At 38.7% G+C, this 21,657-nt stretch overlaps 1 protein-coding gene across 1 annotated transcript in view; it reads left to right on the plus strand.

Annotated features, from left to right (window-relative positions):
* The window catches only part of WDR64 (WD repeat domain 64), a 162,867-nt gene that overhangs the window by 62,749 nt on the left and 78,461 nt on the right, over nucleotides 1-21,657 (plus strand). The window contains exons 8-9 of the mRNA XM_011990033.1: nucleotides 2,271-2,350; nucleotides 13,859-13,998. Of these exons, the coding sequence (XP_011845423.1) occupies nucleotides 2,271-2,350; nucleotides 13,859-13,998 (220 nt within the window). The remainder of the gene's footprint in view (nucleotides 1-2,270; nucleotides 2,351-13,858; nucleotides 13,999-21,657) is intronic.

The raw sequence follows: 21,657 nt of genomic DNA on the forward strand, positions 1-21,657 counted from the left end.
GAAATTTGAGACAGGCGGGTTCCCCTCAGACATTAAATAAGTGCTAATTTAGTGATACAAAGGAGTATCTGGTGGCAATAAAAAAAAAGAGAACATTTTAAAAATATGATTTAGACAGCTCTTCAACATACATTATTCAGTGAAAAAGCAATGAACAGAATGGTATATGCTACCCTTTGTATTTTTTTAAAAAAAAAGAAAAACACATGCATATACAGCAAGAAAGCCAGGTTTCTTCTTCTCTGCACCTTCCCTGCTTGTGTGTCTCAGATCTGCAAGTGCCTCCTCCCAGACCTCCTTGTCTAGGCATCTTGTCTAGGGTCCTTCTGGGTGGCCCCTCTATTCCAATAACCCTGTTTCCTCTTGTTACACTATCTGATCAATGGAAGTAACAGCTTTCAGCTGTTGCTAGTCTCTGAGGTCGGTATTATTATTGTCCATTGTCCCATCCACTAAGTGAGGAAACTGAAGCACGGTGATGGAGCCAGGATGGAAGCCCACACATTGTCACTCAAACTTGAGCTTTTTTAACCATGGCACAATACCACTCACAGATACTAACACCCCAAACATACATATGAATATTATACGGTAGATGCTACATGCTTTAAGGGAGAATAAGACAAAAGACAGAGTTTCATTGGTAGAGGTGGGTGGCAGTGATGTCCAGGAGAGGCCTAAGAAAGTTACATTTAAGCTGACGCCCAAAGGAGGATGGTTGTTAGTGAGGCTGGAGTCTGGGAGATGAACATCTTTGGCCTGTGCAAAAGCTCTTGAGGAGAGAAAGAGCTCAGTATGTCCAGAAGGGAGGCTGATAAGAGAGACCAGTATAGCTGGATTAGAATCCAGCACAGGGGGAAGAGGAGGGCATGGGGTGAGCCTGGAAGGGTGATAGGGATCACTCAGGGCCAGGCCAGCCAAGTAAAAGAAACGAAGTCTTCTTAGAGCACCAGGGAGCCACTGGAGAGAAGTGATGTGATCTAATTTATATTTTACAAGGGTCACTCTGTCTGCAACATGACAATGAGATTTGGGTTGGGAATGAGGAAAGAAGAACGGGCAATAGTGGAAGCAGGCTGGGCGCGGTGGCTCATGCCTGTAATCCTAGCACTTTGGGAGGTCGAAGCAGGTGGATCACCTGAGGTCAGGAGTTTGAGACCAGCCTGTCCAACATGGTTAAACACTATCTCTACTAAAAATACAAAGATTACCCGGGTGTGGTGGCACACGCCTGTGATCCCAGCTACTCAGGAGGCTGAGGCAGGAAAATTGCTTGAGCCTGGGAGACAGAGGTTACAGTGAGCCAAGATTGTGCCACTACACTCCAGCCTGGGTGACAAAACGAGACCTTGTCTCAAAATAAATAAATAAATAAATAAATAAATAAATAAATAAATAAAAATAGTAGAAGCAAAGAAATTACCAGTTTATTGCAGTAGTTCTGGTGAGAGAGGATGGAGAGTTGAACCAACATGTTGCAGTAGGAGTGGGAAGAAGTGGTCAGATTTCAGGTATATTGCAGAGGAAAATTAACAAGACTTGACAGCAGATTGGATGTGGCTGGTGAGCAAGGCAGAAGTGTCCAAAAGGGTTCCTGGCATTATGTGCTACCCAACAGACTCACTTAGCCACCCAATATCCTTTCTGGATTAAGACCTTATATAGGTTGACCCATCCTCACCACAAGCAAAACCACAAACCCAGCATGGAGGGCTGGATTTTCTTTTAAACAGGAACAATACAAAGTACTACGCAAATATCACCAATTAATGGAATAAGTACATTCTTACTGTTAATCACGACTTAATCATTACTTATAATATTGCCTGTGGGCAAATGGATTTACAACCAACTTAGAAATGAGCCTATTAAACATAATCAATGTATAACACATAATTAACTTGATAAAGAAAAATATAGGCTGCGTGCAGTGGTTCACGCCTGTAATCCCAGCACTTTGGGAGGCCGAGAGGGGCGGATCATGAGGTCAGGAGATCAAGACCATCCTGGCTAACATGGTGAAACTCCGTCTCTACTAAAAATACAAAAAATTAGCCGGGCGTGGTGGCGGTGCCTGTAGTCCCAGCTATTCAGGAGGCTGAGGCAGGGGAATGGCGTGAACCCAGGAGGCGGAGCTTGCAGTGAGCCGAGATCACGCCACTGCACTCCAGCCTGGGTGATAGAGTGAGACTCTGTCTCAGAAAAAAAAAAAGAAAAGAAAAGAAAAAAAGAAAAATATATACGTTTTACATCTAATTTGTGTTTTCCAGGCCCGTCCGAGAGTTTTCCATGCCAAGAGGAGCGAACACTTTTTGCTACTGTGTTAAAGCAAATGTGATTGTCACTGGAGGTGAGAGGATGGTTCACATTACACAGGGGTTTTCTACTTTGCAAACATCGTTCTCTTTGAGTTTTGGTGCTGGGAAAAACACATTAGGGAATTTACAAATTGGTGTCAACTCAAATCTGTCTGCCTTTTTCTTTCTGGTGTCCGGATTTGATAACACACTTAGAAAAGCCTTCTTCAGCCCAAGAGTGCATGAGACAAAAGAATTTGTTCTTATTGTTTTGTTTTCTGTTTTACCTTTAGAGCTTTAATCCATCTAGAGCTTATTTTTATGTGTGAGAACATGAGTTCCTAGGTGTCCCAGGAGACCTGGAGCCCCCGAAGCAGAATGGCACTTATGTGTGTGTGTGTGCCTTTTTCTGGAGAAAAATTTCAAAATTTTATCAGATCCTCCAAAGGAGATCATGACCAAAAAGGTCAAGAGCCAGTGATTTAGAGTTAACTGACGAGAGGGCCAAGAAGAGAATCTTGAAGAATACCAACATTTAAGGGATAGGTTAGGTAGAAATTGAGAAAAAAGGTTATCTGCTATGAGGAAAGAAAAAAGTGACACAATAAGTTTCAGGGGGAAGGTAAAGGACGGAAATGATCTTTGAGACTCAGACTCCCTATTTATAATACTGGGGTTTTAATAGCCGTAGGGTGGCTTTGAGCCGGGGCCCTGGAGTCAGACTGTGTGGGTACAACTCCTGGCTCTCTCACTTGTGAGCTATGTGGTAGGGGGCAGGTTGTTCATTCCTTTAAGCTTCAACCTCATTTGTAAGTGGAGTTGATAATAGTTACCTACCCATATGGTTATTATAAGAATTAAACTGACTGGGCTCCATGGTTTACACCTGTAATCCCAGCACTTTGGGAGGCCGAGGCAGGAAGACTGCTTGAGCCTAGCAGTTCAAGACCGGCCTAGACAACACGAAAAGACTGCTAGTTCCAGCTACTCAAGGGGCTGAGGCAGAGGATCACATGAGCCCAGGAGGTTGAGGCTGCAATGGGCCATGTTTGCGCCACTGCACTCCAGCCTAGGCAACAGCAAGAGCCTGTCTCAAAACAGCAACGACAATAACGACAAAACTAACTAATTCAAAGTGCTCAATACAAATTTGTTATTAATACAAACAATAAGAAAATAATACCTGGCCAGGCGCAGTGGCTCGCACCAGTAATCCCAGCACTTTGGGAGGCTGAGGCGGGAAGATTGCTTGAGCCCAGGATCTCAAGACTAGCCTGGGTAATACAGTGACATCCTATCACTACAAAAAAAAAATTTAAAAATTAGCTGAGCATTTGGTGTGTACCTGTAGCCCCAACTACTAGGGAGGCTGAGGTGTGAGGATTGCTGGAACCCAGGATGTTGAGGCTGCAGTGAGCCGTGACTGTGCCACTGCACTCCATCCTGGATGACAGAGCAAGACCCTGTCTCAAAAAGAAAGAAGGAAAGAAGAAAGGAAGGAAAGAAGGAAGGAAGGAAGGAAAGAAAACAAAAGAAAAGAAAAGAAAGCAAGGGAGGAAAGGAGGAAGGAAGGGAGGGAGGAAGGAAGGAAGGAAGGGAGGAAGAAGGAAGGGAGGAAGAAGGAAGGGAGGAAGAAGGAAGGGAGGAAGAAGGAAGGGAGGAAGAAGGAAGGGAGGAAGAAAGAAGGAAGGAAGGAAGAAGGAAGGGAGGAAGAAGGAAGAAAGGAAGGAAGAAGAAGGGAGGAAGAAGGAAGGAAGGAAGGAGGGAGGGAAGGAAGGAAGGAAGGAAAGATACCTACTTCATAGGATGGTGTTTAAGATTAATTGAGATAATTTATGCTTGGTGCATAATAGCTTCTCAATAAATATTAATTCTCTCTGTTTAAACACATTGGCAAAATCACTTTGGCAAATGTGGAGATTTTGTCGGAATAAAATGAAATTTGCTATTCCAGCTAGGAGACTGTTAGAGAAGACATGAGTGAGATGGAGAAGGTCTGAATTACTGTAGGTGCTATTATTTAAAAAAAGAAAGACTCAATCTCAAAGACATGGGAAATTAATTATTCCTAAGACTTGGAGATGCAATGCTTTTGGGAATTAGTAAGAGAAATCAACCAGCTCCACGTTTGTAAGGCGGGAGAAATGAAAAAGTAGCAATTGTGTTGATAGTTATACAGAAATGAGGCAGTGGGTGCTTACCTGGGGAAGGAGAACAAAAGAAAGCTCAATTGTGAACTTAAATGTCAAGTGTTGATTAGACATCCAAGAGAAGATTCCTTTTGGTGACAGGAAAAGATCTGGTTGGAGATGAATGACGTCAGGGCTCCTAGGCTACCTGAATCAGGGAGGAGATGAGCTCCCACAGGTTCCTCCAGGAGGCCAGGGTGGCCTTGCAAGAGACAGGAGGCACGTAGGCTTGCAAGACTTCAATGAGCAAAACAGAAACACAAACAAACAAATATCAAGAAAGTGACTTGTATTGCAAACCCAAACTTTAAAAAGGGAAGAAACAATAAATTTTTTTAAAAAAAGAAGAAACTGTCATCAAGAAAAAAAATCAATAAATACATCATTGGTAAAAGAGTTTACGGCAAAAATATCTATTAAAGGAGCCATGATGTTTAATGAGTAAATGCTATTGACTCTGTCAATAGTAAGATTTCTCCAAATTTTTCACTCTCAAACATACACAGCAGGCAGTTTGGTTTCCTATCTAAAGTGTCCTGCCTCATCCCTGAAGTGCCTTTACTGCTAAATATAAAGACAGCTGAGCTCCTATTTCATGGCTGGGGAATCTCCCCTAAGGGCATAAAGTTAATTTTTTTTTCAAGTACACTGTGCATTCAAAATTTATATTTAAATCTATGCTCAGCTTTGGGCCTTCTACAACACTAAATTGAAATTAGCTTATGGTTCCAACAGTATTACAAAATGATATAGTAGTCTATTGGCAAGCACAACAAATAAAAACAATGCACTGGAAGTTAGAATAGCTGGGTTTAGCCATCACCTGGCCAATCACCAACTCTGATTCTTCAGCAATCACTTAATGGTTCCCTTTTGCTCATTTTCCTTATCTGATAAAATGAGGAAGTGGGACTAAATACATTTCAAGATCCCTCTGAGCCTAAAATACTGTGATTCTATTTTTTAAAGAACTGCCTGTTCACAGGGAGATAAACTAAAAATGTCCTTTGGAAAATTTGGAACCCAGTTTGCCAATTAGATGCTACTCAATATATAATTACAGCTTTGTGCTCTCAGAAAAACCAAAGCATTAATTGTCCACAAACCTCTAAAACTCAAGTGAGGACATGAAGAAAAGAAAGGAAGGCATATGGATAAGAAGTCTGTAAAGAAGTGTGTGGGAGTCATGGCTTGGGTAGGGAGCAAGTTTCTTGATACTTGGTAGTGATGATTCTAAGAAAAACAGGAATCCAAGTCTCTCAACCAAACTAATTACAGTTATTTAAAGAGCTCCATACTGAGGTCTAGAACACATCAAGAAACAAATGCTAGAATCAGAAAAAGAAGTGGGATACTTTCAGAAAAAGACGTGGGTTACTTATATCCCAATTGCCTGATCCCCTTTGCCCCTTCCTGAGTTAACGACGGTCTTGGCTTATTACTTCCAATGGAAATGGGCACAGATTTTGGTCTGGACCACACATCAGAAGGAGGATGCCAGAGTTGAGGGAGGGAGAGCCCTTTGGTATGAGAGAGAAAGCAGCAAACGTGTTTGAGAATCAAACTGCAATGAATGCTCCTCTCTCCATTGCATGTCTTTAGTTAGGCAAAAATATTAGCCCTCTTCCTCTTTCAATGCAAACCCTGCACATGAAACCCTTTGAAAAAGCAGTACCTAAATACATGGCTAATATAAAATTTGATTCTAAAATCTGATTGTCACATTATGCTGTCACATTAATCTTAACCAACTCCTCTGAACAGCCCTTTGTCCTCACACACAAAAGAACACAAAATGTTAAGAATTGACCAGTTTTTACAGGCTTTGTAATCTTAGTATTTTAATCATTTCTGGGAGGAAAATGTGTTTGGTAAAGTTTTAGGACTTAAACCACTTCAGTGTTTTGGATTAAGCCATCTGACTCTCATTAACCTCAGTGTTCATTATATTACAAGATCCTCATCTACAGCTTTGAAAGCGTATTAATCACAGGTTTTCTAGCTCTCTCACAGAGGGAAGAAAACACTTAGTAGTATGACCGACAAGCAACTAATACTTTTCATCATGCATAATTTATTGAATTGTTACAGTTATGGAGCCTCTATTAGTAGAAAATGCAAATTCCCAGTAACTGAAAACACATTTTTCTCGGGAGAGTACTCTTGTTGATTAGTGACTCAGCCAAGCACCGTTGCTAAATGTACCGTATGTACCCGCTGACGACTCAAAATATACAATAAAGGCAGCTTTGCTAGGCTTAGTCGAATGTGTTAAATGTGCAGGGGCATTTGATGAGCTTCAAAAAAGCACAAGCCTTTGCTGGGAAAAAAAAAAAAAAAAAAAGCCAAATCAGGACAGAGTGTTTACCAAGAAAACCTAAAAATTTCCTGAGCATTATTTTGGTGACCATCAAGAATGTTTTGCTGAATAGTGTTTGCACTAGCCTTTTTAGGAATTAAGTTCCTAGTATGGAAGGTTCAGAGTAGAAACACAATTAACCTCCCAAGAAGATATTTTGGGGGCTCTGCATGCATTTTTTTTCATGTTTTGTTCAACAAATATTTTCTGCACAATTGCTATAGATTAGGCTATTAACCTTATAAAGGTCAGATTGTATTCCTAACCTGCGAACATTTAAAGTCTAATAGTATAAATAAGACAAGTTTATAGATAACTACAAAGTATAGCATGAATCAACATATGATGACGATGATGATGATGGTGACGGTGATAATAATACAGATGAAATAATACAGGCTTTGAGAGCTTAGAATCTGTCTCTTTCTGCTCATTCTGCCTCCACAAAGCCACCACGTATGATTGCACTCCTAGCAACAAAGGCAAGCAGAGCTGGAGGACATCTGGGATCAGGCAATAGGGAACCTCCAGAAGACTGGGTTTTCTTCACAACGCATAATGGACAAAGCCATGAGTTTAAGAGGCCTAGATATTTCTCAGGTGGCAGTTCTCTATTGCGTTCTTCTTCGTGTGATACACAAGTTACAGATGTTCTTCTGGGGATATAGCCTATTGCCCAGCCTCATCATCCAGGAATGCTAATGCCCATTTCAGGGGATGTCCCACCAGCACGATGTAAGATCGCGTGTGGGTGCAAGGCTTAGGTTCTGAACATGTCTGAAGAGCGTGATACATCTCGGCCATCGCCAGTGAAAAGCAAATGCAGGCAAGATACTGCGTTATTGGAATTATTCAGTTTGAATCATGTAACTGAATATCTGGTGAGTTTCTTACTAGCTATAAAAATTCCAGATTGCCCTCTGCTTTAACTGTAGTGATCTCTCCCTCCGGAGCACATAATCATGAAATTTTAGAGCTGGATGGAGCCTTGAAGATTATTATTTTACATGAGGAAATTGAGGCCCCAGAGAAGTCACACAACTAGTTAGCTGGCAGAGCTGAGTCTGAGTCAGTTCTCTTTGCACCCACTCAGCCCCGTGTTCTTCCTGGACCACAGAAATCTGGTTTACTAGACACTCTCTCTCTCCTGCTTTTTTGTGTGAACTGAGCCCGCTCATCTCAAGAGTGATGCACTTGGATGAAGTGACTCACCAACTGAGAGAATAATCTGCTAAAGGAAAGAAAATCCTCTCTTTGATATGTGACTTTATCTAAATTCCGGCTTCACACACACACATACACCACACACACACACACGCACAAAAGAAAGAAAGAAAAAAATAGAAAGCAACAAAAAAACATGGAATTAACTCTTTATGAACCATAATATTTATACTGTAAAGACTTATCTTCAGATTTGACATACTCTTTACAAATACTTGGTTACCCTCTATATCTCCTTACCTTATTGCTACTACCTACTAGATTGTAAACTCTCAAGAGCAGGGATCATATTTCATATATCTGTGTATCAGTTCTTCTCCCCTAAAAATAATCTAAATGCATTGTAGGAACTTAGAATAATAGTAATAGTAATTGTTAGTTTATGGTCCAGAAACTGTTCAGTTACACATGTGTAACTCCACTCAATCTTCACAATACAACTATGATGTAAGTTCCATTTATCCCCATTTTATAGATAAGAAAACTCAGATGCAGAGAGGCAAAGCAACTTACTCAAAGTCATAAATTTAATTAAGTGACAGAGCCAGGTTGCAAATCAAATATGACTCACTCAAAATATGTGTCCTTAACCACTTCATGAGTGACTCTACCAGCCAGCTCATTTACTTAGCAAATATGTATTAAGTGCTTACTACTTGCCAAACACTGCTATGAATGAGAACTACTAGGCTCACCAGATAATGGGTAAACAGATAGGTAACCAAATAATTATTAGTGCTGTAAAAGAAAGCTGAAGAAAACACAGTAAAAACACAGAAGGAGTCTGAACTCCATTTAGGGCAGAGAAAGGTGACTAGGGAAGGCACTGGGGAGAGTAATAATCAAACTAAGTCTAAAAGGGTATAAACTTGGGTCTCTGAAAAAGTAGACCTTGGGCAGGAACAACATCTAGAATTTCTTTGTATCCTTCACATCTTGCAAAATACTAAGGGCACAAAGGTATCAGAAGAGAAGGGAGAGCATAGATTGAAAAAAAAACAGTAAGTGCACAGTTAACTTCTCAAGAGATTTTCTTTCTTGTTGTTAATAAGAGCATCATGGAAGTTTTAAATTTAAGAAAATATTCCACTTGTTCATCAACCACAGCCCCTAAAATATCTTCGTTGATGTTTTAGCCCGCTTGAGCTGCCTTAACAAAATACCATAAACAGAAAGGTTTAAGCAACAGAAATTTTCTGGAGGCTAGAAGTCCAGGATCAAGGTGCCAGCATTGTCAGTTTCTGGCGAGGGCTCTCTTCCTGGCTTGTAGACACCTGCCTTCTCTCCATGTTCGCAAACGGCAGGGAGAAAGAGGGGAGAGAGGGTGGGTTGGGGCAGCAGGATCTGGTGTCTCTTCTAATAAGGACATTAATCCCATCATGAGGGCCCACCTTCATTACCTCATCTGAACCTAATTATCTCCTAAAGGCCCCCCCCATTTCCAAACACCATCGTGTTGGGGCTAGGGCTACAATATATAAATCTGGGAGGGAATGAATTCACTCCACTGCAATTCTTAAGAAATGGAAACCAAGAATCAGCTATGCAACGAGTTTTTTTTTTTCAGCCTGCCTGTAATAACACTCCAAGAAGTGAGAGCCTCTGAAATGAACAAATGACCTTCCAAAAATATTAGATGAACATTCAACGAAGATCCATTTTTTTGTTTGAACACGTTTTTCCCCGTTTTTGGCACTTGATAGTTAAACCTCTCAGCTGTGATTCACCATGCCAACAATGAAGTTACTGAAGTGGTTCAAAAAATATCTTTTGAATTCTTACCGTAGATTATATGTGACAGTAAACAAGAACAAGTCCTGTTCTCAAGGCACGTGGAGTCTAATAGTGGTCCAGACAAATAATTAACTATGAAGGATGATGGGGATGAAGGAGGCACATAGGTAGAGCACTCAGGTTTGAAGAATATGGAAGTATTCTGGAATATTACTGGAGGAAAAGCTATGCTGAGACTTGATGGATGGATTGGGATCCTCAAAGAAGAGAAAAAAGGTAGAGAAAATACTATGCTTTTTCATGAGGCCCAATAAAATAATCATAGAATTATGGAAGCATCTATCAAATGTGCCTGGTTTATAAATATCCAACGAACAAGTGAACTAATTATCCCTCCATACCTGACTGGCTCTTTCAGTGTGGATAATCTATCAAAATAAAAATCCGATATACATCAGGAAATACATCCTAATGTGTGGCCCAATATATAATACCAGATTAACTAGAATGACTATTTTGGGTTTTCAAAATTTATTTATTTTCTTTTTTTCTTCAAATTTATTTTAAGTTCCAGGGTACATGTGAAGGATGTGCCGATTTGTTACAAAGGTAAACATGTGCCATGGTGGTTTGCTGCACAGATCAACCTATCACCTGGATATTAAGCCCAGCAGCCATTAGCTATTCTTCCTCATCCTCTCTCTTCCTCACCACCCAGTGAGTGTGAGTTGTTCCCCACCATGTGTCCATGTGTCCATTCTCGAGGTTCAGCCCCCACTTATAAGTGAGAACACACAGTGTTTGGTTTTCTGTTCCTGTGTTAGTTTGCTGAGGATAACGGCTTCCAGCTCCATCCATGTCCTTGCAAAGGACATGATCTTGCTCCTTTTTATGGCTGCACAGTATTTCATGGTGTATATGTACCACATTTTCTTTATCCAATCTATCATCAATGGGCATTTGGGTTGATTCTGTGTCTTTGCTATTGTGAATAGTGTTGCAATTACATAAACAGCCCTGTATCTTTATAATAGAATTATTTGTATTCCTTTGGGTATATAGCCAGTGATGGGATTGCTGGGTCAAATGGTATTTCTGTCCCTAGATATGTGAGGAATTGCTACACTGCCTTCCACAGTGGTTGAACTAATTTGCACTTCCACCAACACTGTAAAAAACATTTCTTTTTCTCTGCAACTTTGCCAGCATCTGTTGCTTCTGGACTTTTTAATAATCACCATTCTGACTGGCATGAGATGGTATCTCATTGTGGTTTTGATTTGCATTTCTCCAATGACCAATGATGTTGAGCTTTTTAAATATGTTTTTTGGCTGCATAAATGTCTTCTTTTCAGGAATATCTGTTCATGTCTTTTGTCATTTTAATGGGGTAGTTTTTTCTTGTAAATTTGTTTAAGTTCCTTATAGACTTTGGATATTAGACCTTTGTCAGATGGATAGATTGCAAAAATTTTCTCCTATTCTTTAGGTTGTCTGTTCACTCTGATGATAGTTTATTTTGCTGTGCAGAAGTTCCTTCCCATTTGTCAATTTCTGCTTTTGTTGCTATTGCCTTTGGTGTTTTCATCATGAAATCTTTGCCCGTGCCCATGTCCTGAATGGTATTGCCTAGGTTTTCTTCTAGGGCTTTTATAGTTTTGGGGTTTACATTCATTCAAGTCTTTAATCTATCTTGAGTTAATTTTTGTATAAGGTGTAAGGAAAGGGTCCAGTTTCAGTTTTCTGCATGTGGCTAGCCAGTTCTCCCAGCACCATTTATTAAATAGGGAATCCTTTCCCCGTTGCTTGTTTTGGTCAGGTTTGTTGACAATCAGCTGGTTGTAGATGTGTGGTTTTATTTCTGAGATCTCTATTCTGTTCCATTGGTCTATGTGTCTGTTTTCATACCAGTACCATGCTGTTTTGGTTACGGGAGCCTTGTAGTATAGTTTGAAGTGGGGTAGCATGATGCCGTCAGCTTTGTTCTTTTTGCTTAGGACTGTCTTTGCTATTCAGGCTCTTTTTTGGTTCCACTTGAATTTTAAAATAGTTTCTTCTACTTCTGTGAAGAATGTAAAATGACTATTTTGAATTTTAGGCTTTTTATATGTAAATTATGTCTGTTAATAATTTAGGTTATATATAAATTATAACTCAGGTTATAATGCCTTTATACAGCCTCTTTGTCTAGTAGCCTAAAGGTCCTTGGTAATATGTAAGGTGCTTAGGAATGCTTTGTTGTATTACTAACTCAATTCCATTTTCTGAGATGTACAAATCACATTTAAATAATTAAATTAATTCATTCAGTTAAAACTACTTAAACTTTGGGAGTTAGTTTCTTTCTTTTGTGAGATAAGAAAGTTGGATTATGCAACTTCTAGGATCCCAGTTTGAAGTTCTTTGATGTTTTTATGACTCAGTTTCCAGGATGACATTTAAAGAATTATTTGTGAAACATAAAATTTAATATCTTAAAAAATATTCTATATTTTGTAAACAATTACAGTTTTTATTCTTTTTGGAAACATAATTAGATTACAGCTGCACGTTTGTTTAAGTAATGATGGCTGCGGTAAAAAATAACCCCTACAATGTGAATGGGTCCAACACAATGAAAATGTAAAGTTTAATGTCAGCTATCAGAATTCACTGGCTAAAACTCAGTAACCTGACCACACCTAACTGCAAAGGAGCCTGGAAATGTGTACCCAGGAAGAGAGGATATGGGTTTGGTGAACACGTAGCCAGGTTTTTCATAAAACTGTGCGTGTGTGTGTGTGTGTGTTTGTGTATACATATGATAATACATGCCTGGTTCAACTTTTAGTTTTAGTGCTATCAAAATTCCAACAGATCATGGCTAAAGGATATAGTCAAAAAATTTACAGAAGAAGAGGATACAATTAGCAGATATATTTGGGGAAAAATATCCAACAGCATTAGCTATCATAAAATGCAATTAAAAATAAGGTACCATTTAGACCTATTAACATAGCAAACATTTTAAATCATGACAATATTCATGTGCTGGCCAGAATGTAATGAAACTGGCAGAATATATCGTTGATGGGCTTGGGATTTAGTACAGTCATTTTGAAAAGTAAGCTAGCAATACGTTCGAAAGTGATAAAAATGTTTATAGCCTTTAACATAATGATGCCACACCTGGGACTTTATCCACAGTAAATAATCCAAAAGAAAAAAAAAGACCATAGAAGTACAATAACCATTCATTACAGTATTGTTGAATAAAGTAAAAAACTAGAATTAGTTGACTAATCAATGGACAAGGGGTTAAGAAATTGAGAAATAGTAACTAAAAGGATAATTATGAGGGCATGAGCTCATGGTCTTTCATAAATATAAAAAAGTAGTGGGTATAAATATGTATCTAGAAATGTATCTAATTTATATTTTTAAAAAGTTAACAGTGATTTCCTACAGGGAGTTAAATTAGAGATTATGAAGGAAAAGACATTTTAATAAAAATTATACCCTTCTATGATGTTTTAGCAATTAAAAAATCATATTTATTCTATGGTAGTAACTACACATAAATGATATATGCCTATGAATACATGCTAGAAGGGAAGATAGAAAAATGACAACAGTTGATTTGTTATAATGGTGAAGATTAAATGCAGTTTCCTCTTTCCTTGATTTCTTTCATTATTATAATGTTTGCTTAATTTAAGAATGAAAACAAAAGAGCAGCTGCCTTAAATATTTTTGGAAGTAAATAAAGTATAAATAATACATTAATGCATGAAAGTATAGGAAAGGATTGAATCAAGAAAAGAGCTCATAAAATATTTATGAGAATTCACATTTGTGTATGTAAATACAGTCTTCACAAAACAGCCTTCACAAGAAGCGGCAGATCCAAACCAAGGCCAGCCCCTTAGCACATCAATCACAGAATGATGCATCCCGCCAGAAACAGACTGTGATTTGCTGTTAGAGGAAAGATATGGGTATGATACAGTGAGAGATACGTTTGAAACTCTGACCACCTGAGGAAACAAATAATCTTTCCCTGTCCTCCTTTTCAGGAGACGATAAAGTCATCCGGTTGTGGCACCCCAATATCAGCACCAAGCCCGTGGGGAAACTTGTGGGACACATGTTCAGTATCACTGAGATCGTAACCAATGAAAAAGACCAACACATCGTCAGCCTCTCCTCTGCAAAGGTAACAAAAAGAAAATAACAGAACAAAACTAGTTTTTTCCTTAAAATGATCTGTTGGAAGGCATAGCGGTTATACAATTTTTGACTGAAATAAATGATAGTCATTGAATCATTGAGAAAAATATTATCAGGATGGAAAAGGAAATAATAAGCCAATGTTCTCTGTTTCTACTGATTATAGCATAAGAAAGAACACAAGTTTAAAAACAAGTATAAAAGAAAAACAATATTGAAAAGATAGCAAATATTATCCTCAAAAGTAAAACGTAAGAGGCCTTTCAATAGATAGGAACATTAGGAAAAAATGAGGATTTCTGTTATTGTTGCTGTTATTAAACAGTGTTTGAAACATTCTAACCAATGTAGTAAAACAAAAAAAATGAGTTACAAATATTAGAAATTAGGAGACTGAATTATATTTGCAAATAATGGGATTGTTTGCTTGGAAAAAAATCAATAAATCAACTTTCAGTGTAGGAATAGATAAATTCAGTAAGGTGGCTAGTTGCAATAGCAACTTAAAAATAAAATAAAAAAATAAATTTCTAAAAAATAAAAAAGGAAATAAATAAATTTCTATATAAGAACAATAATTAGTGAGAAAAAAGGTCAAAGAGATAGTATTCACAAGAGTAAAAATATGAAATACCTAGGAATAAACTTAATAAGCAATACTCACTACTAACATTAAGATAACTATGAAGTTTTACTGAGGCACTTTTATTTAAGAACACAAATTAAGGGACATGCTATGTTCTTTCATAGAAATGTTGTGCTGTAAAAGATATTCTCCATCAGATTAATCTATTTATTTATTGCTAGTCAGAATTATTTAAGTATCAGCTTGCCAAGTTTAAAGTTAATGTAAAAATACTGGTATATGGAAATATCCTAGAAACTTTGGAAGATATAATTATGAGATGGCACTTTCCCTGTCCAATATTAAGCATATCATAAAGTCAAAATAAATAAAACAGAGCAGTAGTCAACGCAGAAATAATCACATCTATGAAGCAAAGGAGAAAATGCAGGAATTAGCTTATGTCTATGGGGGAATTTTGTATAGGACAGAAATAATGTTTCAAATATGTGAGCAAAGGATGGTTTATTAAACAAGTGTTGGGAAAACTGATTAGCCATAAAGAAAGAAAGATGTAATCAGATCATCATTTCATAATATACAGCACAATACATTACATATGAATTAAAGATTTTAAATTTAAAATACAAAACCATAGAAATTCTAGATTTCCAGAAGAAAATATAGGTGAATAGTCTTACAACTTTTGGGTAATTCCTCAGCATCGCACCTACGACTAAGGAGAAAATAAATATGACTAAATAAACATTCAAACTTTCTGTAAATTATAATAACTATCATTTGTTGAGTGCTTAAGTGCCAGGCACTGTGCTAAGTATTTTATATATGCAACTCTTTGATGCTAATAACGACCCTATAAAGTAATTATCCCCGTTTTACACACGTCAGGGAAAATGACATCTAAATCACTTACACAAGGTCACAGAGCTATCTGGTGCCGAAGTGTGGCCAATCCCATATTTGCCCTTCCTCAGCCTGCCTCCCTATACCCATAAACAAAGTTAAAGGCAGATGGCGGGGGCAGGGGCGCAAAAATGCAAGAAAAAGCAGAGAAATTGGAATAATATCCTTGAACAAATATCAAACATCTTTAGCAAATCAGTAAGGGAAAGAAAGAGGAGAGAAGGGCAAAGGTTTAAGAACACAGACAGGTTTACATACTGCTGTGTGGAAATAAAACTGGCAAAAACTTCCTGAGTATTTATTCTAATAAAATAGTTAGATGAGTGCACAAAGATCTGTATAAAAGGATGCTCATTGCACTATTGCTTATACTGATTTAAGAAGGAAAAAAGAAAAACAAAAGAAAATAGGGAGGAAACAAGAAATACAGAAAGGATATGAAAGAGGGAAGGGAGGGGAAAGAAGAAAACCTGGATGCTTTCCCTCTTTGCCCCATGTCCCCCACCCCCGCACCTCCCTCCTCGCATACACCCCCTACCCCTCACACACCCTCTATCCAATGCAAAACCCTTCGATGGAAGCAATCAGGATCTCCAAGGCCCAGTCGTTCCCTCCATGCTCACGGAACGATGTGAATCTCCCTGGAGCCCGTGCTTGCCATGTGGAACCATAAGGGAAAGACTCTAAGGACCTTTGAGGGGTTCCTCCCAGGCCAGAGAGGAAAATGCACCCGGCACCTGACTCCTCCAGCTCATAGCTGAGGACGTGACCTCCTGACCCGCAGGCTTCACCAGCAGGGCCAGCAGCCCTCACCTGCCAATATGGTAGCCACAAATTCTTAAAACATGACTAGTCCGAATTGAGGTCTGCCGTGAGTGTAAAATACACAAGACTTCAAAGATTCAGTATCCCCCACACCCGCCAAAAAAAAAAACCCTCAATTTTTTGAGAAAGGATCTTGCTCTGTCGTCCAGGCTAGAGTACACTGGCATGGCGCAATGGGGATCACTGCAGCCTCGAGGCTGTCTGCTGCCTTGACCTACAGGGCTCAAGGGATGCTCCCACCTCAGCCTCCCCAGTAGCTGGGACTACAGGTGGGGGCCACCATACAAAGCTAATTATTTTTATTTTTTGTAGAGAGCTCTCTTATTTTTTTGTAGGTCTCTCTAATTTGCTAATTTTTAAATTTTGGTAGAGATGGGGTCTTGTTATGTTGCTGGAACTCCTGGGCTCAAGTGATCCTCCTGCCTCAAAGCACTAGTATAGGCCTGAGCCATGGCACTGGGTCAATCGTTTTTATATTGATTATATATTGAAGTGATAATAATTTGGCTATATAGGGTTTAAAAATACATTAATAAAATTAATTTTTAAAAAAGAGTAAGGGACTGCACATAGTGGCTCATGCTTGTAATCCTGGCACTTTGGCAGGTCAAGGCGGGAGGATCGCTTGAGCCCAGGAGTTCGAGACCAACCTGGGCAACATAGTGAGACACCATCTTCAAAAAAAAAAGATTATGATAATGGTTGCACAATTATTTAAATTGACTAAAACTCACAGAACCTTACACTAAAAACGGGTGAGTTTTAAGGTAAATAGATTACACCTCAATAATGAAAGATAATTAGGGTGATGTACCAATAAAGTAAAATTCAAGAAGAAAAAAAGGCTTTGATTCAGTAAATTATGCCGTATCCTCATATATAATAGAAATATCACATAGACATTCAACATTATGTAAATGAACAGTGATATGAAAATATCTAAATAATATATAAAATACAATATGTAAGTAATCAATTTTAAAACGTAACGTGTCTATCATGTTATTGGAGATGGTTAAAAGCAAGATGTTTTAGTGAGGCTAACAAGTTTGTGGATATACATGAATGGATTTTTTTTTCTTTTGTTTTCTCTTCATTTTTTTAATAGTAAATATATGTTACTTTGTAATAAGGAAACTTTTTTTTTTTTTTGAGATGAAGTTTCACTCTTGTTGCCCAGGCTGGAGTGCAATGGCACCATCTCAGCTTGCTGCAACCTCTGCCTCCCAGGTTCAAGCTATTCTCCTGCCTCAGCCTCCCAAGTAGCTGGGATTACAGGCTCCTGCCACCATGCCCAGCTGATTTTTGTATTTTTAGTAGAGATGGGGTTTTGTCATGTTAGCCAGGCTGGTCTCGAACTCCTGACCTCAGGTGATCCACCTGACTCAGCCCCTCAAAGTGCTGGGATTACAGGTGTGAGCCACCATGCCCAGCTTAGGAAACTTTAATTTTTTTAAGTAGTACTGGAAAAACAGTGAAGGTTTTGAGACACTAAAACTAAAAACATGTTATGACTGAGACCTGGAGTCTCCTACAGATAATTTAAAGATAAATAAGATATCTTTCTAGCAAAAGTTGAGATCACTCATGCTCAGAGATGAAGAGACAGAAGAGAGACCCTCTCTTATTTATTTTAAGTGTAGTAAGTGTATTAAAATGATACTCATTCATGCATCTCTGTAGCACCACTTGGGAAAATTACTTAATATCTTTCCACTTGGTTTCTTCATCTGTAAATGTAGGAATGTTTAGCTTAGAGGGCCATCATAAAGATGAAAGGAGGTCATTCATTTGGTTATTTAGCAAATATTTATTTATTTCTTGAGTGTCTATTGTGTTAGATACTGTTCTGAGTTCTGAGTTCTAGAGACAAAGCATTGAACAAGGAGGACCAGGGCCCTGCAATGAGAAAGTTGACATGCTAGGGGAAGAGAGAGACAAACAAGCAAAATAACAAATACATGAGAAAACAGTATGATAACCATGGTAAGAAATAGGAAAACACACGGCTGGATGTAATGGCTCATGCCTGTAATCCCAGCACTTTGGGAGGTTGAGACAGGAGAATTGCTTGAGGCCAGAAGTTCAAAACCAGCCTAGGCAAAACAGAAAGAGCCCATCTCTACAAAAACAAAGAAAAAGAAGAAGACAAGAAATAGAAAACGTAGTGGTGCAGTGCGACTGAATCTCACCTGTGAGGAGGTGACATAAAAGCTGAAGCCTGAATGATCAGGCAAACCAGCCCCATGAAGATCTAGGAAAAGGAAAAGGGTGATTTAGGCAGAAAGAAGAGCGAACTAGGCTGGGTGCAGTAGTTCATGCCTGTAATCCCAGCACTTTGGGAGGCCAAGGTGGGTGGACTATTTGAGGTTAGGAGTTCGAGATCAGCCTGGCCAACATGGCGAAACCCTGTCACTACTAAAAATACAAAAATTAGCTGGGCATGGTGGTAGGCACCTGTAACTCCAGCTACTTGGGAGGCTGAGGCAGGAGAATCGCTTGAACCTGGGAGGTGGAGGTTGCAGTGAGCCGAGATTGCACCACTGCACTCCAGCCTGGGCAACAGAGTGAGACTCAGTCTCAAAAAAGAAAAAAAAAAAAGCAAACTAGGCACATACATGTTTTTGGTTTTTTTATCAAAGCTATATTATTATTTACAGAAAAGGGAACAGACAACATCCCTTCAAACTATTTCATATAAATTAGCTTTCATCACATTAAGCAGAAAGCACATAAATCACCATGTGTAGTTGCGTACCCACTACATGCCTTTTCCTAAGCTTTCTTAAAATAGCAAGATTTTCACTCTTTCTTCTAATTTTGCAGTCTTTCCACCAGGATATTATTTTCTTCCCGAACTGCTAAAATTGTATGTCTAGTCACAGAACTCAAGTATTGAACAGATATGCCACATCTATTACACCTGAAGAATAATTGACAAATGTTGAAAAATGCAGAGACAAATATAATCTTCACTTACTTTCATTTCATCAGCAAAACCAATGGGAGCAATGGTTGGAAACCTTCGCAAGCACAGCTCTACTGACCAAAAGGCTGATTCTTTTTTTTTTTTCTCTGAAGGGGAGAAATTTACATACTTCGATGACTTATAACAGATTATAAATGTGTGTAAAACTTGCTGTTTTTTGTACATTTTCACTTTGGAAGTGGTATGTAGAAACCTGAGAAAAGGCAGTTTGACTAGATTGTGAGCGTGCATCTCTTCAAAGGCAGTTATCTTTAAAAGAAATTCTGCATACCTAAAAGTGAATTTCTTTTCTACTTCAAGTCTTCTCTTCCTTACTTCTGATTTTCCTCTGTTAATGGTATCATTTGTTTCCCAGTGAGCTGTGATCCAACTTCAAAGTCACCTTTGATCCTTCTGTCTCCATAAGCCTTGCCACTGGTCAGTCTGAAGTCTCTAAAATGTGTCTCCTATAAATTACCTCATTCTTCTTCCCAGAGTCATGGCCTTGGTTCAGACCCATCTACCAAGGGGAGCCCAGTTGCAGGTGGCCCATTAGAAAGCACTTGTAGACCTCTTATCTTCAGTTTCTTCTCTCCCCAAACCATCCAGATATTGTATGGCCATGTTGATCCTCCTCCAACCCATTTATAACCTTGTCATTCCCTTCTCACGTATATTCAAAGGCCCCTCATGCCTTACAAATAAAGTTCAATGTATTTTTTTCTAGTTCTTAAGGTTCTCTAGGGTCTGGAACCAGAATATCTTTTCAGCTTTGTTTGGCTTCAGAAATTTCAAGCTTCACTAAATGCTTCTCCAAAGGCTTTATGCATTCCCGTCTTTGTCTGAAACAATTCTCGTCCCATTCCCAGCCATCCTATCTATCCTTCACATCTAAGTGAAATATCGAGTCATGCACAAAGCCTTCACTAAGACAAAAATGGAGGGTTTTTTCCCTTTTCGTGAGTGAGAAATGTGTAAATTTGAAATAAACCTGGAGATAGAAAGAAAAACTAACAATTTAAAATGTTACCTTTAAGTTTTAAAAATTTGAAATCTTTCCTTGCTTTAGTTCCCTGTGCTTTCTGTTTGTATGGGATTATCGTAAATGATGTAAGTTCAAAAGTTTATTTTTCTTGTTTTTTTGATAATTGGAAACATCCATGATTGAGAACCTGGTTTCACTGCCTTCATATTTTACTACCTTGTGTCCTCATTCTGTGGCTTGGGACATTCCCTTTTGAGCAAACTGTTTGCAACGTTCTTAAGAGGAAGACTTGTTTGAAAACCTTCCTGAGTGACTGTAGGAAAATTTTCTGGGGAAGATAAATTATGTATTAGGAAACATAAAATGTGAGTGGCCATCTAGGAAGAAAAAATAAAAACTAAGGAAAAGGGGCGAGGGCACATGCTTTGGAATTCAGTTCTCAACTTGCAATACGTTTTGCTTCTGTGCAGGTCTTGTTGCTTTTTCTTTAGTTCATCACCCAGGATGGCTCCTTGACAACCTTCAAAGGAAGACCCTGTGGAGGGCTCTGAGTCCTGGGGGCAAACATGCCTACCAAGACCAGGAAGCAGTCCCTACATGAGGCTTCCTTCTGAGTGTGGCTGTCACACTTCTATAACCAGGAGCTCTTAGCTATGATTGCACATTTACTTAAGATGAGGCAGGCTGTTTGTGATTGCTGCCCTTTGGGACTCTTTCCTTTGTTAATTCTTATTGTGTTTCTGAGTATCTTTATTTTATCCTCTAGACTTTCTCTAGACACTTCTACCAGCTTTCAGAACCTCTGCACACACACATACACATATTCACTACAGCCTCCCTAAGGTAACTATCTGGGTATTCTATTGACATTAATCTTCTCTCTCTCACAAAATGTGGTTCCCTCACATTGTTTCTTGGCTGGTAAACTGTGTCTCAGGGCTGTACAACTAGGAATCCCAACTTTCTATGCATTAATATGTCAACCAATATATGACCCCCTGCTAAATGCCTGAGAGTGCATTAGGCTCTGTGCCTATTTACATTTTGATGTAATCTTTGTCCAAAAGAAGCTAAAAATCTACTTGAGTAAATAAAGCATAGCTGCCCCAAATCTTTGATGACCAAACCTAGGAATGACACAGACATCAAGTTTCCTGGTCCGTTAAACTGGACCAGGAAAATTGAACTTGATTGTGCAACTTGAAATCAGGAAGTTATCAAACTGCCTGGAATCTTCTCAAAAGGCAAGGCTGATCTGGTATATCTCTCAAAACTCAAAATATTCACGCCCTTTGACACAAACATTCTATTTGTAGGAATTTATCATTCAGCTATATCTATATTGCTTTACAAAGCCAGTGTACTTTGCAAAAATATA

Source organism: Mandrillus leucophaeus, unplaced genomic scaffold, assembly GCF_000951045.1.
Source record: "Mandrillus leucophaeus isolate KB7577 unplaced genomic scaffold, Mleu.le_1.0 Scaffold367, whole genome shotgun sequence".
NCBI classification, from domain to species: Eukaryota; Metazoa; Chordata; class Mammalia; order Primates; family Cercopithecidae; genus Mandrillus; species Mandrillus leucophaeus.